At 35.9% G+C, this 26,368-nt stretch overlaps 1 protein-coding gene across 1 annotated transcript in view; it reads left to right on the top strand.

The window, feature by feature from the left end:
- LOC108398082 (interferon-induced helicase C domain-containing protein 1) overlaps positions 1–16,125 on the top strand; it is a 46,077-nt gene extending 29,952 nt beyond the window's left edge. Inside the window, 4 exon segments of the mRNA XM_073240059.1 lie at positions 10,709–10,813; positions 15,898–16,038; positions 16,041–16,073; positions 16,076–16,125. Of these exon segments, the coding sequence (XP_073096160.1) occupies positions 10,709–10,813; positions 15,898–16,038; positions 16,041–16,073; positions 16,076–16,125 (329 nt within the window).
- Positions 16,126–26,368: the final 10,243 nt, after the last annotated feature.

Below are 26,368 nucleotides of genomic sequence, written 5' to 3'. Positions count from 1 at the left end.
TTCACTGCAGGATGTTTTACCAATTTTCATGACCTCTAACGTACAGAAAAGTGTCTATTGCCCTCAAGTCTCTTCTGAAGAAAATACATTTCTACAAAATATAACTTTCAAACTTTGTCAATTTGGCATTTAGCTCCTTGAATCTAAATTTTTTTTATTTCTAATAAAAAACACATTCACAATATTATCCTTGTGATGTTGCTAGTTACTTATCTCTTTTTCTGTTGAAGTATTCATATTCTTCTTGCTGGCTTATATGAACTATTTAGATATATAAAATAGCAATCCTTTGTCATAAATAATATCAATATTTTTTACAGTTTGCTTGCTGTTGAGCCTTGTTTATGGTGCTTGACTTTTTTAAAAAACTACAATGCTTCTGAAGCTTTCATACGCCTGTGAATCACCTGAGGAGAGGTCCTATTAAAATGCAGATAAATTCAGTAGGTCCTCTGCTGGTCTGAGAGTCTGCCTTTCTCCCAAGTTTACAGGTGAGGCTGCTTTTACTGGCCCTGGGCCACATTTTAGAAGCAGGGTTTAATGCATTAGAATAGCAAAGCTTTCTGAATTCTAACCTGAATTCTATAGATTTTTTTTTTTCATTTGAGCAGTTGTACTTTTTTTCAGAAATCATGATTTTTATTGGAATGTGAAAATCTACTGTCTGCATGTGGGTTTTTCACATTTTGAGATAACTTCCTTGGTAGACTATCTCCCATCTCTATGGGTTGCTGGCTATTTTCTAAATCCACACTAGAAGGAACTGAAGAGGGACTGAGGCTGGGGGATGATCCTGCGTATCAAATGAGGGTTTTTCACCCAAAGTTTTTCAGCTTGCTAAGGTTAGGCACCCTGGGTTGCTTGATGCATTGTGTCAGCCTGTAGTTTATCTGTCTGTGGAGGAATCTGAGTTTCAAAGTGGACACAAGTGAAAGCAAACTAAAAAATTTGTATTTTCTTACTATTTAATGTAAAGCTTAAAGCTGCTTCTTAGGATAAAAAATATGGATCTTATCAGCCTTAGGGGACAAAAAGGGGTGTTTTATTCTTGGGTTCCCTTTTACTTCTTTCATTTAACAAATATTTATTTAACTCCTGTCAAGTGCTAGGCATGTACTGCACAGTGTTCAGCTCTGTCAATGCAGGTGGGGAGCATAGCAGAGGCAGTGTCACCCCCCATGAAGCTTTCAACTGAGGGGCCTGTCAGCCAAACCATAGTTGCTATACAGCTGCACAGCAAGTGCTATGTAACCATCACACAGCAAATGCTATGCAGGAAAAGTATAGACTATTGCAATACAAACTAGTCTGAGAACATATGAGAGCAAGCAAGCTACGGAAGTCTAAGGACCCCATCCAATTCCTAGATTTTAACTAGTCTGCAGAATCTTTGTGAGGTCTGGACTTCTCATGAGGATTTGGGAGCATGTTGGTCCAATCCATTCTGGCCTTTGCAGAGCAGTGAAGGGTGACTTATTTGTGAAAATGTAATGCCTTTGCGCTAGGCCTTACACTGCTACTGATAGATGCTATGGGTCATTCCAAGTTTTCTTATTTCTCTTCAGAACCCAGAATTATTTATATAAATAACTTGTGAAGTATTTATTAGCCCAAAGAGTTATTGGAGTTCTTTTGATTGAAGTGTTTGTTGCAAAGTGTCCCCTAGAAGATTTTGCCTACATTATCATACTTTGATAGAGTTAACAATCAAAATAAATATGAAAATATTCCACAGTCCCTACTAAGAATTGCACGGTTTTGTTTATGTATCTTATCCAAATTGATAAGATATAATCTTTATTTTGAATTCTAATATATTGGGCTAAGAGTTCAAGTATAATTACCAAAGTAGCATGGAAAGAAACATATTATGGAAACTGCACACATTCTATATATATGAATTTTCCTGTGCAGAAAGAAAATAGTGTCACTCAAATTATTTCTAATTTTAAGTTAAAATATCTCTAACTTTTATTTTTGAACCAGTTTCTAAATTTTTCTTTTTCAATGCATAGTAGCCTTGGTGCATACAAATGTTAATTATTTATGGTTTTAATGAAATGTTTCTTTATATATTGCTTTTTAGCCTTTCTTTACTCCTTAATATACCTTATGGGTAAGACACACTACCATTAGTAACAGTGGCCCACCCTGAAACCAACCTTGACCTCTCCATCCTTCACCCTGGGAGTGATAGATCAGAATTCCCTTATGGATTGTTCTGGAGAGTGATTTTGTTAAACCTCCACAGTGGGGGCTGGCATTTCTTCACCCTCCCTCCTTCCAACTGCTTCCCATGAGACAGTGGTTGATAATTAAGATATACCAAAATTTTTTTGTTAATTTGCCTTCCAAATTTACACAATAATTTCTAAGAGACATTTGAATAGTTGTCAGATTACCAGTAGAATTTTATTGCTGGGTGTTATCAATCTGTCTTCTGAAGTCACTGGTCACCGTATAACCAGAAAATATTGGAACACTTCTGTGTTTCTCTAGACCATACTTCCCTAGTAAACATCAGAGGGACACAGAGCCCACATTCATCTTCTTCTATTAAAAGTATCTTAATTATAGCAAACTCGCAATAATATGGATTATTGTAATGCTATACACTGACAGAAAAATTGGGTTGTAGAATCATTTTTGATGATCTGCTGTTGTGCTTTGTCAAAATAAGTGAATAGTTATTTTACATAGACCTTAATTTTTATTATACTATTTTAAGAATTAATGTTCTATTGTAAAATAAAAGTAAAGTAAATGAGATTCAAAACAAAATCCATTTTATTATATCTGGAATGAACTTACTTTTACACAGAGTTCCGCAGAAAATCCCCCCAAATTCTTTTATCTTTCTGTGCTGAAACCTTCCCTTTATGAAACTAGAAAATTCAAATACCTCAGGACGGCCAGCAGAGGGCACTTTCACCTTTATAAAGAGAATGGAATGTCGCTGTTGAGTGTGAAAGATTATAACGTTAAGTGTAGAGTTTATGTGGGAATATACAGTGCGCATGACTGTGAATGCGTGTGTATATTTTGATTTATATATTCGTTCACGTGAAGATTTTAAAATTCCACCCCAGCTAATGAGCTTACCAACCTGCTTGTTTTCAGACTTTAATACCTTCTTTTTCATATTCCCCCATATGTTCCACTCCTTAGGTTTATCCGGTGACATTATGCTTTGGAATATATTGTGGATATATTTTGCATAGATCATGTTCTGTAGGAGGGGTTTAAAAATTGACCTTTATAAAACAGCCTCCTTCTCCCTTGCCCAATCTGTTTTAGCACTGTTTTGTTGTTGTTTTCTTTTGCCTTTTTATAGACCAAAGTCCAATCTTAGATTTGGTCTATACTGATTTCTGTAAAAATGCCACAAAATTTATCCTTGCACTTGCGGACCAGAAAAACATTTTGTGGCACTAACCTCTAGAAATCTAGAGATTTTTAGAATCTCTAGAAATAAGTACCTATAGGACTTGAAAATTTAGTAGAAAAGATAATTGATGCAGCAGTGCACAATAATACTGTTTCAGATTCATGCACGGTTTCAATTAAGATAGCTCCTTATCTGTATTTTTCTAGATTATTGGGAACCAGAATATTTATCATTGAGGCAGTCAAAAAAGGAAAACCTTAATTTTAGCTGAGAAAGCGTAAGAGAGCGAGCTGCTACTCCTGATGTGGCTGTTGGTGTTTGTTAAAGGATAATCTAGATTTGGGTTCCATTTGAAACCTACCAGGAGCCACCTAAGTTGGTTATTTCACTTTCAACTGTGTAATTGTTCTGGGAGGCTTAGGGTTCAGATCTCAGGAATGAGGACATCTGCATTTTGATGGAAAGAAATCTCCCTAGCATGCAGCTAATACATGCTGGGTTTATTTTTGTGACATCCTTTTATGGCTGCCTCCATAGAACTTTTTTTAGCAGTTCCACAAATGTGATCAATTTAATTTCAATTTGATTATTAGACCTTCCCTTCTCTATTTTGGCTAGTGCATGAGGACTAGAAGCCAGAGGTTTAGTTGGCCAGGTCATATTATTGAGAGAACCAAGTACTGAGGTATTATCCTCACCTTCAAAGCATTCATAATGCAGTCCAGGAAAACAAGTTGTGTCCCCAAAGAGAAGCAGCAATCTATCTAGAGCAAAAGAGAAAGTACTGAAGTATGCGGAGTGAGGAATTGGAAGGAAGACTTGGAGAAAGCTTTCCAGAGGGGGAATAGGAGACATTTCGTGTGAGCTTTGAAGGGCCTGTGTTAGATTTGTAAACAAAAGGGGAAGGCAGCATTTCAGACTGCATGAACATCATGAGGGAAAGTGCAGGCATGGGAAAGTTAAAGATATGTTCAGTGTGGGGGATGTTGATAATGGGGAAGGCTATGCTTCTTGGGGGGAAAGGAGGTATATGGGAAATCTGTGCACCTTCCATTTAATTTTGCTGTGAGCCAAAAACTGTTCTGAAAAATGAAGTATAAAAGATCAATCCAGCTATAATAAATACATCAAATTCTGGCTCTAATGAACACAGCAAAATTTTATAAAAGAATTTGTGTAGGGGAGCCATTTAATTAGAAGAGAACATTTATGGAGGAGGTCAGTGAGAGATAAGACTTGTGGGACCAATGAGAGTTAATGGGTTTTTCAAGTGCTTTTCCTAAGGCAAAAACAAAACAAAACCCCAAAACCCATGCTCTTAAAAGTGTTTCATTCGTTGTTTGGATGACTATGAAACACTAGCTCAGTGTTCATTTCATGTGTTTCGTTTCAGGTGTTTGCAGGCAAGTCCTGAGTTAGAGGGATGTAGCTGCTGGGGTGCTGGAACTGGCTTATGCTGGTTTGCAGGAGCCAAATGTGCCAATCTTTTCCCATCTCCACTCAGTGATGTCCCACTGGTAACTCGAAATCAGCCATGGTGGGAGTATTTACACCATTGACTCTAGCAAATACTTTTAAATTGTGTTTCTCCCACCAAAGAGCTGATTATTGAACATTTACTAGGATACCCTTAAACGTATCTCTCCCAGTACTGTACTCATGTTTGCTTAAATCTGCTTAACTCAAATTACTTTCTTGAAGGACGCCTATCAACCAAAGTTTCCACTTCATCCTTTCCTATTTTGCCATTCCCAAACCTTACTGTCACTAAGACTCACTTCCCATGTGGTCATCTGCCTTATCACTCGTAACTGACTCCACTCGGGCAATTTTTGCCTCTGGTCCTGGCAGTCACAGGTCATTCTAGTGGGCACGGTTATCTGCACCACCCTGTACTCGAGACCCAAGTCCCAGTGCTAAAGGGCATAGATGATCCAATTTGAGCTGACAGCATTACACACAATTAAAATTTATTTCTGATTGAAACATTTCAGCGGTATAAATTCTACAAACAGGTGCAAGGAGCTCCATGGATAGCCATGTGGGCCTGTGGCTCTCGGAGAGATTTTTTCTCTTTGGGGAACTCATTTCCTAGAAGCTTGGATCCAGGAGAGAATATGCAAGGTGGGTGGAGGTGGCTTCTCTCCATTCTGCGGGAACACATGTTCCCTGGCACGGAGAGCAGAATCTGACAGACCAAAATGTGAGCGCGTGTGTGTGCGCGCGCACACGCGAATCCATATACATAGAGCTGAAAATAAAAGTCATCTATTTCCTCTCAAAAAAGATTAAGAATAAGTTATTTTAAAAGAAAAGGAGTGTCTGAGCGTTAGGATATTTTGCATTTTAGAAAAAAAAAAGACAAGAGGTCTTAACAACGTGTCTGATCCAATTTCTGAGCCCACAGAAAAGCACAAGAAAGGTTCAAAGGAGTCTGAAATGACAGAAGAGCCCAGAGTAACTTTACTGGTGCTCTTGAAGAGCTGGGCTAATACACCTCCTAGTATGAAATTAAGCACACTTACGAAGCCCATGCAGTCTTTGGCCTGCATACGTGCACGTGGGTTTGAAGCCTTAGGGATGGTCTCTCACATCCCAGGCTGTGGGGATTTTGAAACTGGAGGGAAGGTGGGAATAACCAAAGAGGTGAAGCTACACTGCATCAAGAGCTCAGGACTGGAATAAACATAATACTACCATGACAAGTGAAATCAGACTATTTGCAAGCCTTGAGCTTTGCCTCTCGAGAGCCTGGGAACTGTTGGTGCCCTTCGTCTAAGGCGAACAGAGGCCTGACCCCTTGTACTGCTTCCTGCTGTAACGGAAAACCACTTTTCCACAAAGAGGATGCATGAGGCAAGGGGTGAAAAAGGAGAAATATTCTTGGGGTGGAAACTAATCTAGGCTGAGAAGGAGGGACACTCGTTGGCAGGAATGGAATAACCCATTTATACTGGCTCCTTGGGCTGAATAAACAATGTACTTATCAATTAATTGTTATAATAGCATTTTCCAGCAGAGGGCATACTTACATTGAAATAGATCTAAAAAGGTCTTCAAGAGGTTTTTTTCCTTTGGAATTTTTTTTAACTTCAATATTTTTGGTTTCTACATGGTTTAAAAATATTTCAAAGTATTTAAGGTCCAGAGGATGTTAAATATGAAATTTCTCAAATTCCAATTAATATTTCTTTCTTATTGGTAAGATGTGATTGCTAAATGAGGCAATTTTCCATGGCTTATAGACAGGTCTTAGGCATTTACTATTATTGTAAGCAAAGCAGTTTTTTCTGTTGTTTACAAAATTACCGGAAAATCCTATGTTTTAGGATGAGTATTGTTTCCTGTCATTCCAGTAGAGTTTGATACAAGTTACAGCTTTTCTTTAACAGTGAGAAATTACCAGCATTGTCTAATCTGTTTTATAGCTAGTTTTGATAATTTTCCTAGAGGAAATGGCACCTATATAAGTTAACTAAACTTATTATATAATATAACCCCAGTATTCAAAGTCCATTTAAGCAGCAACTTCATGAGACTTTAAAATTTGTCTCTCTTCCAGATATATTTCCTAGATATAACAATCAGGGAATTATTATTTTCACAATAAATAAGAGGGTAGACACTATTATCTATATTAAGTTTTTTTTTTTTTAAAAAAAAGGTTAAGTCCCTTGTTAGCAGTGGCTGAGCTCAAATCTGGAGACTGATTTGTTTGACACCATAGTACATGTTCTTTCCCTGCCTCCAATTGACTCTTTTATCACATCTGCTTTAAAATCATAGACTTTATTCATCAGGACGTAAGTCCAGATTGACAAACTGTGAAAAGTACAAAAAATGTAACAAAGTAATGCTATATAAACCAATTGCAGGAATTCTTGGCTTATAAACTCAATAGGTTGATTTAATTTTGGCATCATGTAGTCACTTTATCTGGCTTTTTGGTATGTGTGTAAACCATGATTTCTTTAAGTCAATGCAGAAAGAAAAATCTCTGGGGAAGAAATTCTCAATGTTAGGGGAGATACAATGTATTTTATTTTATTATTAAAGTTGTCTCCTTTAGTGCTTCTCTTTCTATGGAGTCAAAAAAAATATATCAAATGCATAAAAATTTGCTGCCTAGGAAACAAATTTATTTTTGTGTTGAGAAACTGGAGATTTATACATCCTTAAAATTACAAAGAAATAGACCTCTATATATTCACTTTCATTTTCATAATGATCTCTAGAATAAGTATTCCAATTAATTTTGTTCTATAAGGATATGTGTTCTTGTTTTATTTGTGTGCAGAAAGAAAAGTTTCAAAATAAGTGAGAATGTTTAAATGTAAATGAAATTCTATTGATGAAATAAGGCATGTTAGTAAAATAAAACAATCCTAACTTTTTATCTTGAGAATATTAACTGCTTCAAGATTGATAGATAATTTAACATTGCAATGAAAATGTCTATATGCTTTAAAAAAAAGCCCCAACTTTCATGTCACTTAACACTGTGGATACAGGATACTTTAATTGTTTACAGAGTTTCACACAGAGCATCACCACGCTTGGTATTGAGTAAAAAGCACTGCAGTATTAGACAAGAATTCAGAATATAGGACTCTTAGGTCTGCCTCATTCTAACTGTGTGATCTGGATACATCATTTAACCTCTCTGAGCCTTGGTTTCTCATCTGTAAAATGGAGGTGATAATGGGTGTTTAGCCAAGGATATTAAGAGCTTAAAATGTAATTTACGTCGCATCTGTGAAGGCACTGAGTTTTGCTTGCAGATTTGCTTGTTAGATCAAAATAATCCAGATAATAAGCTTAATTAGCAACACCCTATTTTGGTAGCAACTTTCTTTAATATTCATAAATTGTTTGTGCACATTGCCTTAACTAGCTCCCCCAAACCTGATATATGTTAGAACAAAGCTTGGGGAAAATCACAGAGTAGGTTTAAGATCATGGTTTAACTGCTAGTGATTAGGATATGAAATGAAAATCCAATATAATTTCCCTTTGTATTATACTTAATGGGAGACTTAAAGATACAGTGTTAGATTTTAGATAATATTGACTGGTATTTTTCAGTATTTTTGGTATTGTCTTCACTTCTCAATACCACATTTAAAACAAAAGTAAAGCATGTCAAAATTGACTTTTTTACCTCAGAAATCGTGTTCTGTATTTCTAGATCTGCAATCACTCTTGCAATGACATTTTCCCCATCTCATTTTATACCTTGCCTTTTCCTTACAAAGCATATTTATTCTCTTTTCATCAGTACATCTGCCCAGAACGCTCTTTACTCGACCATTCTATCCCACACTCGCCTCTGAGCTCCCAACAAGGCACCTTTGGGACTTGTCAAGTGCCATATTTAAAATCTCTCGGGGAGATATGCGAGTCTTCCCGTGTGATCATGAGGATTCCTCAAATATGAGTTTTAGAGCCGATCTACAACTGATAAGCGCAGTATTTTCACATTGGTATATTGATGTTGTGCTAATAGACTTCAACAGTATGTATGTCCATTGAGAATTTTTCTACAAATTTCTTATCAGCTTTCTTTTAACTTTTAAGAAAGATAATCATACGTACTTGATTGGCATTGGCTGTAATTCTATTATATTTCCCAAGTTGCTTAGGCTTCTCCAAGTTGGAAGGGAGATAGTGTAGATGTCACAGATGCCCAATGGAATACTAGTTGGCAATAAAAAGGAACGAATTACTGATGTCAACAACAATGTGGATGCATCTCGAACGTCTTATGCTAAGTTAAAGAAGCCAAACGTAAAGGCTACATATTGCATGAATCCATTTGTATGACATTCTGGGGAGGCAAAACTATAAGGATGGAAACCAAATCGTGACTGCCAGGGCACAGCAGGAGGGAAATAACAAAAGGGGCTTGAGGGGCCCCCTTTTATCTGAGGTGATGGAAAAATCTTGATTGTGAGGGTGGTTATGAAACTGCATATATTTGTCAACCTATATACCTAAAAAGATGATTTTTACAGTATGTAAATTAACCCTCAGTACACTTAAAAAAATGTAATGGGTTAAACAAAAACAAGATGCTTGAAGTTTTGAGTTGTATATTGTCTTTTTTCCAGACTCTTATTGATAACATACCATGTATGATTTTCACCCATTTCTATTTTTCAGCCCTAAATGTGTGATGCTCACTTTAGCTAAAGGCTACTTTAACATAACTTATTAGTACATTTGGAAACTTTAGCATGCCATAGCAATCATGCAGCAAATGTTATGAAATGTTATTGATTGTAAGGACATTATTAAATGAAACTCTTGCCTGGATAATATGCCAGTACTTGATTTTTATTTCACTTTCCAATTAATCTGCAATGCTAAGAGCTTATTGTACCTAATATTTCTTAATGATTGCTAGTTTCTGTGAGGTGAATTGAACTACCCCCGTTTTAAATAAGGGGAAGTTACACTCAGAGCAACAGCAATAGCAACTATCACAGGTCCTTCTGGTTCCGAAGCCAACGTTTGTAACGTCGTTTCATTTATTTTTACCAGTTTAGCAGCAGTTTGGATCCTTGAGGGTGGGTTGCACGAATCCTTGGAGATGCACGGTAAGGAGTGAAGTGTTCTCCTGAGGGGAAGAAGGCTCGCAGAAGGCACTGATACTTAGTACTGCAAACAGAAAATTGGGATTAACAAGCAAAGGATATACCCTGGCATCTTACCTTCCCTGTGACTCCTTGATGGAAGCTTAGTTTACTTACAATAAAGAAACAAAGTTCATTTCCAACCTCACATAAGCTTCTGGTACAACTGCAATGCTAGGCTTTGATAATATTCTTTTTGAGATTTCAAAATTATGTTTATCACTGAACTGTTATTTTCATAAATGACCAAACCATGTGCTTTATTAAATTTTTTTATACTTTATTAATTCCCTGCCACTTTACATGAAGATAACTCAGTGGTTTCTGTAGGATACTTTTTCTTTACATGACATTAGCAAACCTAGGTCATTTTTCAGACACAATTTATATGTAGAGGAATGACAAAAGTGATAAACCCTTACAATTTTCATTAGCTCTCACACTGGACAGTGGTACTTTAAGTAGGTATATGTTTTTGATTCCCTCCGTGGCAGCTGCTCATCCATAGTGGAGTTTTGAAGGTCGCTTGCCAGAAACTTTTACCTTTTATTCCTAACTGTCTGGGTGTACCTTCTCCACTTGCATTGAACTGTATGTATGTGCTGTGTACTGTAGAGGTGTGCAGTTAAAATACGTTTATTCTCAGAAATATTTTTAAAATATTTTAAAATGTTTTCCTTTGCAGAATCAGACACAAGTTTGGCAGAAGGAAGTGTCAGCTGCTTAGATGAAAGTCTTGGACATAACAGCAACATGGGCAGTGATTCAGGCACCGCGGGAAGTGATTCAGGTACTGCCTGACTGTTGTGTAAACCTTAAAAAGTGTGAAGTAAGACGCCATATAGTGGAAAACGTGGGGGCTGTTCATACCCTCCCTAATGTATTTATGCAATTAAAGCAATTCTTTTCTACAGTTGAAGTAGTTTTGGAACTTTGCCATTCACTTTCTTTAAAAGTACAACTTACAAAAGTCTTAGAATCAAGCTCTCTCGTTTTGATCCAATATTTGTCTTTTTGGTCTGGCATATGCCACGTTCCATAGAATCATGTTATCTGTTTTATTTATGCTATCTTTTTCAATTAGTTTGACTGCATTCAAATTATGTATTCAACTTGGTATGTGTATTCCCTACTTTTTTTTAATTAAAATACAGTTCAAATAAAAATTATACTATCAATGAGTGTGACTGTAGATAACTGCAGATAACAAGAGTCCCTCTTAAAAGAAAGAGCTAGAAATTACCCATATAATAAATAGTTCCATTTGTATAAATATCTTTTGCATACAAGTAGAGTCTGAAAATATTTTTGTCATTTAGTAACAACTTTATTAGGTGTTTCCCAAATTGCTTTCCCTATTAGTTGACTATCTGACCACTAACAAATGAGAGTGCCTCTTCTCAATTCCACACTTCAGCAATACTTCCCACTCTCAGATTTCTGAACTTCTGTCGGTCTGATTTCTAATCGCTTCCTTCTCTTCTTGGTGCATTTCCATGATCACGTCTGAGCTAAACTGTTAACATCTTTTAGGAATGGGTGATGAGTCCTTGGATATCTATCATATACCTTGCTGTATTTGTCCGTATGTTTGAAATACTTCAGAATTAAAATGGATAAATTACAAACAAAAAAATGCTTTGCAGTGTGGTCAGCTCAGGATCGGTAAAAAGTTGCCAAATTAAAAAACACAAGCACACAAATTACTTTATTCCTCATTTCTCCTGTTATTAAGTTCTAAGAAACACTTAGAAAATATTGTGCACTTCAATTTATCCTGCACTGTTAGGTAATTATAAAAATTTAGATTTACAGTACATCTAAAGGGGCAGAATAATTTACATAAAGATGGTCATCTGCCCTAAAAACTTTCCAAGCTTTTAATAGGTTAATTCACCTTCTGTTCAATTCTGTTAGTGTTTATTAAGTTCTTACCCTGTGCTTACAATTTCTGTGGATTGTATTTGTTTTTTCTATGCTTGTTATACAATTGTTAAATTTAATAGTTAGCATTTCTATTAAATGATATTGAGCCTAACACTCAGAATACACTCTAGCTAATATTTAACATCTTTAGAGTTGTTTTAAACTTCTAGACCTCATCATGATTTTTGTTTGTCTAAGTAAGGGCTTTTCAACAATATTCATTCATTCAACAAACATTTAATGGGTATCCTTTAATGTGTAGGGCGTTTTGTCTATTTAGAGCTGTTAGCAAATGTAGCTACTTAACTGATTTTCAGTTCTCAATGTGGCATGAAAGACGATAAGTCTTTTCACAACCTACTTTTTAAAAGCAAATACACTTTCAAAGGCAAATGCATTTAAAGACAAACACATTTTCAAAGGGCACCCATTGATGTTCTCTATGGGGTCAGTGCTTAGAAACCAAGAATTACTTTGCACAGTGGGTACTGAAATTCTAAAATTCTAAAATTATGAAATTCCTTTCCCTCAGGTGCATGATATAGATGAAATAGCAATCAATTAAAAGGGGGCTTATATAAATTGTAAGTTGTTAAACATATTGAATTGAAAAAAGCATTACAGTGTTTGAGATTACAGAGTTTGAGGTTGACATCAAAGGGACCTTATTCCACATGTCCTTTGTCCACCTCCAAAAATTACATAATGGGCCATAAGGATCACGGACATGACCCAAAGCCATAGCATTCATTATGTTCCTTTGTGGAAGTATTATGCTGTGGCAAAACATAATTAGTGGTTCTCTCACAGTTTAAATATTCTAATTACAGTACGGAAGGCTTTTTGTTTTTCTGTCTCTCATTTTCAGAGGGATATACTGCACAAAGTGGCCATATTTTTGGCAATACATCTTGGCCTGATATGTAGAAAGTGTTTCCTTACTATTTCGAGGTAATACCTATTAATATTTGCCCAGCTGGAATGGCGTATTTTTCTGTGGTTACAGACTATAGGTAAAAGAATACTTTGTCGATTCCAAACACATGCAGTGACAGACCTTTTCTCTCCAAGAATAACTCAGCTGTCAAAATCAATGTGAGAATGAAATTTGCCACATGGTGTAGTTCCAATAGAATGTTATTATTTAAGCCCTATTTGATTTCATTTTTGACCATTTATATGGAAGAGTATAATTTTAAGGTCTTTAATCAATATTTGTTGTAGAGGAAGGTTACAATATTGTTCAAAGCCTGTGCATATTTTAAATAACGTTTTCATTATTGCATTTCATTGATTTTGCTTTTCTAAGAGAGCTAAAAAGACACAACAAACAAACAAAAACCCAAACATTTCTTTTATAAGGGAAGTTGGCTCCTGGCTCATTGACACCAGCCCAGTTCTCTCCTTCTGGTACACAGAAGAGAAAATTCTCTTTTCATTGCTATGTGGATAAATTCTCCCATCCCTGTGTCAGAGGATGTGATAAGGCAAGAATCAGGCTGAATATTTAGCACTCACCCAGTTCTTTTTCTTTGGATGCTATTCTCACAATGAATCCAACTCTTAATTTTTTTTTCCATATTCACTCTGTGCTTGTCTTTTAAACTTGGGGCTACCCATCAGGTTTCCTAGACTTGACAGGAAAATAAGGAACCCTATTGAACTATCTATCTAATATCTAGATAATTTTAGTAACAGCAGTACAGTACCTTAGACTCTGAAGTCCTTGAGGATAAGGGGTGTATTCTTGGGAGTGCATGGCATATAATAGGTGCCCCATAAGTATTTACTGCAGAATGAGTTAGTGGCACATGGTTAGTTAAGCAGCAGTAAAAATCATAACTTTAGTTCTAGAATTAAGTTTTGAACACAATAGCCCTTTCAACTTGTTAACTCATTTTAAGTTTATTAGCACAATAAATATCTAATATGCATAAGTGGCATTGATGTTTTACTCATTTGACTTAGTTTTAAATTCCTAGTAAAGACACTTAGAAAATTTCTCTTTATATTGTGTTACCCAAGGATACAGTAGCAAGCATGAAATACAAAGTGGGAAAATGATTCTTTTTAAAAAGTGCATGCAATTACTATAAGCAGAACTTTATTATTTGATTAAAATCTGTGCAAAAATGTTCCTAGAGTGAAATTAAACAAAGAGAATTTGTTAATGTCTTTTAACAAATAGATCAAATAGCAGTTTAGCAAAAGGAAATTGCTGGATTTTCAAATGAAAATACTTATCCCTTTGCAAATATGCTGGCTCCTTTGGAAAGGTTAGGTGACAAATGCTTGTAATATTAGTGGAATATTAGGATTTTGATCACCTAAAAAATCCACTTAGCAGAGAAGTTACAATATTCTTAAACAAATTTGAACCTTGCATGAATATAATAGAAGATAAATGATTGTAATTGTTATAGAGTTCAAAACAAGTATAAAAAGAAAACTTGTAAGTGTGTACTTTTGAGTGCTGGTAATCTTGAATGAGTTTTTCCTGAAAATCATATCAAGTGAATCAGCAGATGATCCAATGATCCCTTAAATGTATTGTGCCTGTACTTACTCATCCAGACAGAAGGCAAATTTCCTGTCAAGTCAGGAGGCAACTCTTACTAAGTGGTATTTGGTGTGAATTTTCCTACCTGTTCAGATAGTCCTATCACAACAAGTTAAAAACGCAGTTAAATAGAAGCATCCAGTGGCTGAAATGGAAACGTCAGCAACTTTTTTGAAGTTAATGGAATTATGTTAGTTTAGTTTTATTACAGTCATTGATAAGAGAAAGAACACTTGCTTCATGTGTAATGAAATAGTGATAAGTGCTGTCATTTCATTTTTTATGATTACATAAAGCATAGGATGGGCTTTTAAATTGAATTGATATTTATTTTAGTGCATTCCACATAATAAGTTATACATTTTTAGATCTTTTCCTCCTGGCTAATATAGATAAATATGGCCACCTCTAAACAAAATATATTTAAACCAAGATATATTATAATGATTTGATTCTAATGTTCATAAAATTAATATATCTGAGTATTTACTTTATCAGTATTTTAAATTTAGAAAACTAGGTTAACTGGAAATATTTTAATATATTGTGCTTTGAGTTTTAGGAAAATGTGAATACATGGCAACATCCATGTAAGGACATCATAAAGATTACAGTTCAAAACTAAGTGGCAAAATAGGCACAATTCAGGTTCAGCCAACAAAATTGTCTTCATCTGTCAATGAAAACCAATCATTTAAAGGCTAGAATGGGACGAGTGTTTCCCCTTCTCCCTAAATATGATTTCTATTTAATCTGTTTGCCTCAAATGGCAAAAATGGGATTTTTAGGGGTTATTTTTAGATATTTGAGATAGGTGGATAGAGATTTATGCTCTTGGATATTAGATTGTCACTTTTTCAAATGAAGGGAAATAGCATCAGCTATAATATCTTCATTGCAATAAAAAAAGGAGGATACAGAATGAGGGGGACTGACTCCCACTTTCCCAATTCCTGTTGATTTGTAGGTGGAAGGACTAAGAGGAAGAAGTAGAATAAAGTGGCTCAACAAAGAAATAGAGAGTCTGATGCGTTCAGCACCATTACTGCCAATTCTTCACCACTGACTGTTCGGTCATTTCCCCTTGGTTTGCCCACTCTGAAAAGACTGCCCCATGTTGCCCCCCAAGTTGTGCATCCTGTTCCTTCACTCCCTCTGCACCCCCACAACCCCAGAACGCTTCCATGAAACAGCACCTGGCTTATTTCCTGCTAATGCAAGCAGAGAGCTGACATCCATTTGGTGAGAAAACAGAAAATGGTTGGTTTGGACCACACATGACACGGAATTTAAAGCACAAGAGGCCTATGTTCAGCGTTAGATGGCTTCCCAGCCTTAGTTATGTTGTTTCCCATTCCCTTATTTTTCCTTCTTATAACTTCCTTGAGGTGAAGAGAATATGCCAGGAAGGTCATCTCCTGAGCCAGAACTGCCTCTCGGGCCTTACCAAATGGAAGCGGCCCAACCAGCCTTGGAGGAGAAAAACACCATCATGTGCCTCCTCCCTACAGGGAGCAGGAAAACCAGAGCGGCTACGTGGCCAAGGATCACTTGGACGAGAGGAAGCAGCGTCTGAGCCTGGGCACGTCATGGTCCTGGTCAACAAGGTGTTCTAATCGCACATCGTATAAAATTATCTGTTTTTTCTATTTTATTATTCTGAAACATTGGTATAGTGACATATGTAGCAATGGGTCACCCAGATGTAGCTTAATCAGGAGGAATATTAAAATAAGTAATTTAGTTTATTTTATTTCTCCAGTTATGTGTAATATCTGTTATTAGCCTTTAAAGCAAATTTTCCATGAAACCAGAGTATTAAATCAAATAGCTGTAATCGATGTATATTTATCCAGGTACTCTTTAAGATTAACTGCTACAAATTTAAGTTTTCATTGTATGTGACATGAATGGCCTCAAAGTATCACTGGAATCTATGATCAAATACTGTCTCTCAGAGGCTAACTGTTGACCCTTAATCAAAGCTGACAAGTCTTTATCCAAAATATATAATTCAATTTGAAGATAAAGAGAAAATTAAATGAATATTTGGCTGATCTTTGGCAAGTTAAATGTAAAAATAATTAACTTTCAAATATCATATCAGAATGTATATAATATATATCATAGAAATATATAGATATACATGTTACATTAAATACAACTGAGGTTTCCTTTGTTAGTTCATATTTTGGAGTATTTGAAGACCAGTCTTCATAAGCAGGTATAATTCTCTTTTGCTGTAAAACAAAATCTAGTTATTTGAGCTTTATTTGTATAAATGAGTTTATTCACTTATAAATTAGAGATACAATCTTTACTTTTATGGAGTAAAATTGAGTATACTTTTCCATGACCAGAAAGAATCTTTTTTCCATTACTTATAGTAACTAGATTCTCATCTTTTCCTTTGTAGAAAATATAGTAATAGACTATAGAACTTTCCTATACTTTTTGGATTTCCATTATGCTAAAAGTTTTAGTTGCAACTTGCTTTTCAGTACTAAAGAAACATTCTCAGAATCCATGATCTGAATAATTTCCATCATATAGTTCCAAATGCATTTTGTATGTATCTACTAAGTCTAAAGACTGAGTTCGCCTTTATACTTATGTGCCTATTATTAGAATAGTTTTATTTCTTTGTGATAATGGTGATACATTAGAATTTAATTGTTCATAGCCGTTCATATATTCCCATTATTGAGGGTATTATTTTTGGAATAAAAGAAATCTAGTTTTGAATACTCTTTCTACCTGGCAATAGTCTGACCTTGGACAAATTGCTGGTTCTGTCATTTTAGTTCCGTCATTTATAAAATGAACAAAAGAATGTTACGCTATACAATTGCCCTGAAGTTTTTAAGTTAGATAATCTGTCATAAGCCTAGTGTGACCCAATACATTTTAATTATTTCTACCACTCCTTCCTCTTCACCTTTTTAACTAATTAAATGGAATTCCTTAACCAGAGAACAGGATCCTAAGTGCCAGGTCCAGAGAAAAGAACAAAGTTATGTGATTTGAAGCTACTTAAGCTGATGTTCTTGATACCAAATGTTTTGCAATTTCCTCAAACTCAGCCTCAATCTCTACCCTCCAAAAAGATTCTCACTCCCTACTTAACAGTATTTCTGTTTGCTGTACCACCTCTTCCAAAGCATGTCGCCTGAAAACCTAGGAGTTGTTTTTGTTTCATCTGCTTCCTTTACTTCTCTTATCCGCTCACAGGATCATGGACTTGGACTAACAGAGTTAAAAGAGGACTTCAAGGTCAAGCTTTAAACCATTGCAGGATAGTCCTCTCACTCCACTGAGTAACTTCCAATATCAAGGAGGACCCCCTTCTAACAAGACAACTCAAGCCATGTTCTGAACAACTGAAAACTGTTGGAAAATCCTAACAAAAATCTTTTTCTCTGGAATCTACACTCATTGGTTAGAGTTCTTTCCTTTGTGATTATGCAGATTAAGTCTTAAATCTCCTGCCTTATAAGAGCCCTTCACATAAAGAAGGCAGCCTCATGTGGCTCCTAAGTTATTTTTCTTTTTGTTGTCTGGGAAACATATTCCCAGTTCCTTGAACTGTTTTTCATATAACAAGGTTTCTAGACTTTTCAGCATCGTGAGTGTTCATACTTTTTGAGACATTTATTTAGGACCTTCTAAAATACACTGTGTGTGGAGCTTGACAACATATCATAGATATGGTTTGATCAGTGCAGAATGTCGGAGAAATGAGATGTGATCCTTAGCCCATGACTGGACTTGCCTGTGTCACCAGGCTGGCAAACACAGATTCACTGGGAGTTGCCCTAAACTAAAACCCTCAGTTCCTTTTCATTCATCTGAATATCTGTTAAACTAGATCTCATTTAAGTTATTTTTGTGCCATTAATTTTTGAGCCTAAATCCAAAACTTATGTTTACTTCTTAGTATCACTCATGTTAATTGATCGTTTCAGGGCCCATGTTTTTGCGGGCATCTGATGGACCTTCCATTCTGTAATTCCTTCTCCTCTCAGTGCTGTATTCTAGTCACAATCTTTCACCCAGTCAGAAATGGATGATTCTTATGAATCCACATTTGAAGCCATGTTTGAATGTTAAATTATCCTCATTAGTTATTCTGCTTTGTTTTATAGACATTTAAGGATGTAAATTAATTTCTGATCTGTTTTCCTGTTGTTTTTCCCTAAGAATTACTAGAAATCCCTCTGCTAGTTCTTCCATCTATGTCATAACTGTTTACTTTATTATCCCATTTCTTTAAATTTTAAAGTAAGTCAGCTTTAATTCTTTTCTATTGAGTCAGGAAATCTCTGGCCCGACTTAGACTGTAAGTCAATATAACACATTTTGTATTCAGCCCAATGGCAAGGTATTATAGCCCTTGATCTAGAAACAAGAAATCCTGTGCCCTGACACCGTTTAGTTTCATCTCCCTTCCTCCATCCTTTCCGAAGTTATCGCCTTCAAATGCAGGGAGAAATGAAAACACCACCTGTGTTCCCAGACTTTCTATTTCCTATCTAGGGTTTCAACATCACGAGAGAGAAATCCCAGGTTCCTTCAGATGCTGTAAGGCAGCCCCATATGATTCAGCAGAAGTGGGTAGCAGTTGGGTGTGATTAGTCTTGGCAGGCACTGTGTCACATCTCAGGAAAAGGCTCCAAGAGGACCCCACACCTCCCAATTAGCCATGTCACACTTGCATCTGGCTTTCTCTGTGTCCTTCAGTAGGAAGTCAACGCCGCCCAGAGTGAGAATCAGGATTTCCAGGGCCCGCTACCCCCTGTGACAACTTCTTTTTGTTCTATAGACCAGAAGATGTTGCTTGTTTGGAGGCTCTTGACTCACCCCTGTGGCCAGAACCCCATGTTGTGATGTTTCTCCATGGCATGGAGATTCTTAAATCATGCAACAGCATGAGGGTATGTAAAGACAAATAAAATGCAGATCTTTTCCTCAGGAATCTACAGTCTAAGAAATAAGCTAAATGTGTTTAATAATACTGTGTTTTTATGTGTATTAATATGTAAAGTTCAATGTAATATTAATTATTCTTATTGTACCTCATTAGGTCCACACAGCTACTCAATGAAGTAACTATAATTATCCCCATTTTACCCATCAGAAAACTGAGGCTGGATGACTTTTAATTGGCCCATCAGAGATCATCTAGCCACTAAGCAGCAGAGCCGGGACTTGAACCCTTATTTTCTGAAGTCAAATGATCTTTTTCCACTATACTCTACTGATAGAATAAAAAGATACATAAAATACCAGGGAGGTTTTCTAAGTATTGAAGATGTCAGCCTCTATTTCATATAATTTTTTACAACTAGCCTACCATAGGTTAACATTAAGGTAGAAATTGAGATGATTGAGATGGTTCAATAACTTGTCCAAGGTCATATAATAAGCAAGTAGCTGGAGTAGCTATTTTCAGAGCTGACTTTTCCCTCTGGGTCATGTAATCTCTTTCCAATAAATTTAATTTTCTTTCCCTTCTTACTATCTTTCTGACTTCACCCTTAGATTATATCCTGTCTTGTGTAAACAGAATGAAAATAATAGTTCTAGAGAAAATATGTCCAAAATGACTTTGTGGAAGAGAAGAAAGAGTTGTGGTTCTCACATTTCAAAGACAATCTCAAATAAGAAGTTTCATAAAAGCATAGGGGCCAAGCCTCTGGCCCAGAGGTGGTCCCTGGATTTAATAGTTCCTGAGTCTCCATTTTCCAGGTCTCTCAAGTGATTTGTGCTAGGTAGACCAGAGACTTTACTTTGATAAAAATGCAACACTAACTGAAAGTTTCTCTTCTTATTCTTTGCCCTGTGTTATTTTCCTTCACTTGCCAAACTTGTTTATTGATTTTAGGTCCACTTTGCTTGCCTGGGATTCATGGATTCCATCGTACCCTCCCCACCTCCACATTTGCTCTTAGAAAATGACATTATTTTTATTAAATAATGGCACAAAGCAGTATTCTTCATACACTGTTCTCCTTAGCCAACCCTCCTTTTTCACATAAGTGGGGCTCAACTCAAATAAAAAGATGAATAGCACATACCTTGCAGACCAATGGAAAGGTAACCACTGATCACATTATTGGGTAATTACATCATGAGAAATAAAATGCATATTCTTTGATAATTGCTCTTGAAACTCTTTTTGCCAACTGTCTCTTTGCCACATTGTTCACCTCTAGGCTTCCACTGTATAAATTTTCGTGGGATATTACCTTCAACATGTCCTGGTTATTCCTTTCCCCAAATCCAGGAGGTATTGTGAATGACTGGTACTGTTTAACATTGAGGTGTCAACTCACATAGCTTCAGCAGATACTATGACATATAGTAGCCAGCTGAAAAGGAGTCTTTTTTGGTACCATGCAATAAAATTTAACATTTTGAATAGGTTCACCTGTTACTGAAACTGGTAATTTTGAAACTTCAACTGGGGCAAAAGGGTATAGTGTGGACTCATGGCATTAATGGGCACTGCGAACACAGGCTAAAAAATTAACAGCCACCTCTCAGACAGAAGACCAGGCCCAGGGTCGACTCTTCCCCAGTAATGACGTGTTTGAGCATGGCCATCTCCCAGTGGCTTGCCTGCACAGGAGAGCCTTTGCTGGTGAGGCAGGTATCCTCTCTGTTCTGGACTTCATGGTATCGCTGAGTGCATCGCCAAGCGATGGTCTTACAGGTCAGGGTCTTCACAAAGATTTGCATTTGACCTGATACAAAATATGAAGATACTCTGACTTGCCAGTCGAGTTTTCATCTCAGCACAAGCACGTTCTCACTCGGCAGTGCCAGTTGTCTGGAAGAATTTCCGCCTCTTTTGCCAAGCCTGTTTGCTATTTTCCCAGTCACCAAAGCTGTCCCAGCAGCACCTCTCCTCCACTCCCCTGGGCAATGCCTTATTACCTCCTCACTTTTGGTTCTCTGCTCCCTCCAATCCTTGAAGCATGTTGCCTCTGGCCTGACCCCAAGAGAAACAGTAATAAATCAGCTCGACGACACAACTCACGAGTGTCCTGTGAACTGTTACAGTAAATTTAGAAAACTGTGCATAACCTGGCCCTGCTCTACGAATTCAAAATCTATTTCCTATCCAGCCTTAGTTTTAACTTCTCTGTCCCCGGACCCATGGCTTAGGAAATCACAATTCCTTCTGAACTCTTCCGTTGAGCAGTCAGGCGCTTCTTCCTCTTTGTTATCACTTTGTATGCGTTTCTGTGGGAGAATTAATATATTGTGCTGTCATCATTTGTTTTATTTTATTTAGTCTTAGTCTGTGGGCTCAGGTAGACTGAATTCCTCAAAATTGTCAACTGTATCTTAAACATGTTAGTGTCGCAGATGCAATGTCTACACCTAATAGGCATCAGTGGATGCTAACTGACAGATGAATGAATGTAATGACGGGTAGGTTGTTAGACCTAATTAGCTGATAACGTAAATACCTCTGATAGTGCTCGGCACACGGTAGGCGTTTTACCAGTACTCCTTCGGCTTTGCTTATGCTCCCTTTGTCTCTTTTTAATTTCAGCATTTTTAAGTACCATTAGTTAAACAGCTCTTCCGCAAAGAGTTCAAACCATTTTTGAAAAAATGGTATCAAGTTACAGGATTAAGCGTTGATACCCAACTGAAAATATCATTTCCAGAAGTTGTCAAGTCCTGTGATGTTATTATCAGTACAGCTCAAATCCTCAAAAACTCACTTTTAAACCCAGAAAATGGAGAAGATACTGGTGTCCAGTTTTCAGGTTGGTTGAAGTGTTTATTTCTGAAAAAATAAGAATTAGTAGCAATATTAGTGATAGTAGCAGAGGCTGTATTAGTTAAATAATTTTTGAAAATTGATTGAGATTAATTTTGGTTTAGGTCATCTTTCATTGCATATGGTTTCATTAAAATCTTGTACTTCCTTGGGAAACAGAAAAAAGATTTGATAAGTTTTTATTAAGTCACTTTATTTTGTATAAGAAAACACTATTGAATCAGACACTCACTGGATTTTTGCTTCTTATTTCTAGCTACTAACAAGTTATTTTTATATGCTTATGCATCCTGTTAGATCTGCCTTTTCTCTATACAATAAAAACAGAATCCTTTCTATTTTGTGGGAGATGAGAAGAAAAGGTAGGAGACAGGAAGGAAAAGAAGCATAAATAACCATAATAACAAAATACAATGCTAAAACATGGCCAAATTATCCCTCTTTAAACATGTGGTTTTCATTGGTGTAATAAAAATATAATTCAACAACTTAATATTAAATATTTTATCAAAGAAAAAAACTGTAATCTGGAGAGTTTTGGGGAATAAGGCAGGGTTTCAATTCTTTCCCGTAACACTTCTTAGCTCTGTAAACTTTCTGAAACTACCTTGTAAGCCAGGATAATATTTTACAAGGCTGGTTTCATTATTAATGTACATGAACTTGTGTAAATACAGGTGACTCGCATAGTTACATTTCCCTCTTAATGACTGAAAGAGGCCTGTGCCAGTATTCTTCCCAAGAAAAGACATCCCCATGGTGGCTCAGTTTATGAGCTTAAAGGTCCTTTTTTTCCTCTTACCTTGTGGGTAAAAACAAATGAACCATTTGAATTTTCTTTTAAAACTTTTCCCTTATTATCATTGATGAATGCCACCACACCAAGAAGGAAGACGTCTATAACAATGTCATGAGATGTTATTTGAAACAGAAGTTGAAAAACAATAGACTCAAGGAAGAAAACAAACCAGTGATTCCTCTCCCTCAGATACCGGGCTTAACAGCGTCACCAGGTGCGGGAGGGGCCACAAAGCAAGCCCAAGCCAAAGAACACATTTTAAAAGTATGTTTTTAAAAAAACCAAAGCTAAAGAACATGCCAGGGCTTCTTGGGCTTTTTAAGGTTAGGCCCAAGTACCATGGAACCCAGGACGGAAGGTATTCCACAATCACTGATTAACTGAAATCTGTAAGCTTTAGTTCAATTAAATATCCTCAATCTTCTACAAAACTCATAGGCCTTAATAAATAACTATGGCATGAAACAATACTAAAAATGATTGAGAGCAGATATTTACAAAAAAATGAGACAAGTAAAATACCCTCTTCTAAATGTCTGCTCATTTTGTTAAACTTATCTGTTTGGTATAGAAATATGCTTAAACAATGAAAGGTTCTAATTTTCATACATACTCCATGAGTTTCAAAATTGCATCTTTTCTTCTGTGCCTCTTTTGTGTAACTCTCAGAATCTGGGTAATTAATTAGATGGGAAAATGGAGATAGGGGAATCTTCAATTAAAGATGTACTACCTGTCAGCCGCCCCCAAATGGCAATACCACATAAAGCTCTGTTATTGTTCTCAAGGGGTAAATGAATTCAGAGTAACCCAAGAAGTATGTTGATACCAAAGCAATTGGACTTGTGTTCTGAGTCCCTTACTTGAAGTTGAATTCAGTAAAAATCATGTAGTGTAGACAGAGGCACAATTAATGATTCCAAGATATAATCTATTACTGGGATTAAAGACTAACACTAATGTAGATCCAGATACATGGGCTTCTGCTGCTTCCAGCTTTACAATGTCCTCCTTGAGTGTAGAAGGGGGTGGAAATAGAATCCATGAATGTCAAATCTACCTTTATAATGCCTCATGCAGTAAGGTTATCTTTGAACCATTATTGGCTATCTCTGCAACTTGCTTTATTCTTTCCATGTCAGTTTTCCCATCTGGAAATGGAACTTAAGAAATGAAAATAAGTGTACTTCTTTTCTGGAATTATCAGTAAGCATAATCTAGAAGCCCCTTTTTATTCTCTCAGGATAAATGTTATCAGGTAATCAGATCCAAGTAAAGCAATACTGAAAGGGTATGGTATGTTTAGCAAGCCATGCTACCTATCTCTTACATGAAAAAGAATTCTACATTGAATTAATAGAAAGGGAAGAGTAATTATTTGAATATTGAAAAATGTCTCTTTTTCAGATATGTGCTAATCTTGATGCATTTACCATTAAAACTATGAAAGAAAATATTGAGCAACTCAAAGACCAAATAAAGGAGCCATGCAAAAAGTTTGTGATCTCAGATGACACCAGAGAAGTGAATGCTTAAAAGTCTACATTTCCTTGATCGGTGATGTCATACTCAACTAAGAGATGCAAAGATGATTTTATACTGACCATCTGAAAAATATTATTTAAAAATTTTAACAAAAGAAGTTATAGTGTTTTTTTTCATTGGTATTAGGCAATATGACACTGCTGTGAATTCTCTCATCATTTTTGTTTTCTAGTTTAAATGAGGAAAACTCAGTAGTTGGTTGACGACATATGAGCCATGAAGGGTGAGGATAGGGAGGGTTGTATAGCTAAACTAGGGGGATTACCATAGTTCATTTTATTCTCTTTCTTTTTTGATGAATTATTTCCAGGGTTAGTTTTCTGACATTTCACAGAGCCATTTTGTGGTTTCCAGATTGCAGTTAGCAATGACAATGAGAATTCTACCTAATTTGTATATTTTCTTCCTTAGGAAAACACTGAAATAGTAAAAGAATGAAGTATTTACTTTAATGGTGCTTTTGTGAGACATATTTTAGCTGATTATAAAAGCCAACCAAGCCATTTTGGGCATTATGGCCAGCCTGTTATGTCAATACTTTCTTTTGTAAAATATAAAAAGCATGATAAATTTTAGCTATTACGTTATTAATAATAAGTACAATCATTGAAAACTACCTCATAAGGAAGTTAGAAATAACTGATATGAAATAGGCATAATAGATAATATTGTATTTGGAATTCAGTAGAACCAAACCCACATTTGCGACCAGTCTCCATAGATCAGTGTTTTTGGCAATTTTGGAAAAGAGCACTACCTGTTCCGGCTGAACTGGCACATTTGAATGGACTTGGTTATACTTTACTTCTTGTTAATTATTCAGTTTTACTGACCAGTTTCTCTTTATTTGCATGTGTCTACTCATAATCATTAAAAAATAAAAACCCACAACATCCTCAGGATACATTTTAAAAGGAATTTGCCATCTTATTTTTTAAGTTACTTACCTGTGGTATACTTTTTATTGAAGTGTAACACATGCACAGAAAAAGTACAAACTCCTAAGTATACAGATTACTGAATTTTCATAAACCGAACACACCTGTATAAGCAAAACCCAGATCAAGAGACAAAGCATTGCTGGCTCCCCGAAAACCTTCAATTCCCTTGCCAGTCTCTATCCTCCAAGGATAACTACTATCCAGAGTTCTAACACAAAGATGGCTTTTGACTGATTTTGAACTTCACATAAATGAAATCATATAGTATGACCTCTTCTGTGTCTGACTTTTTCAAAACTCTACCTCTTAATATTTTATTTTGGTAGAAATAATACTGATGCCAGTTCTTTGAAAAGGAATGGTTCTTAAATTAGACTGCAGGCTTTCTACATAATGGGGGCATTACTTTAATATATATTTTTAAATTATTATTAGCACTCACGGTGTATGTCATGCAGTAATTTTACTTCAGAAAGACCTTTAAATTGGAAATTCCAGAAGGGTACATGGTGTTGGTATGCGTGGGACTTAAGGCAAAAGAGAATCTGATGAAAAATAAATGTAGAAAGAGGTGGTCAGAGATAAAATTACTTTGTCTAGACAAAGATTCTGAATCAATTTTATTATAACATGGAATTATTTTAACAAAGATAATATTCCTTTAACAGTATAAACATGTAAAATAAAAGTATAATTTACTTTTAGGATCAATTTAAAGATAAAATTATAGCAATAATGACAAGTATTCAAAGTTTTTGCCAAGTGTGTCCAATGCC

This window comes from Manis javanica, chromosome 7 (genome assembly GCF_040802235.1).
Source record: "Manis javanica isolate MJ-LG chromosome 7, MJ_LKY, whole genome shotgun sequence".
NCBI lineage: Eukaryota > Metazoa > Chordata > Mammalia > Pholidota > Manidae > Manis > Manis javanica.
This window is presented reverse-complemented; position numbering and strand designations above follow the sequence as displayed.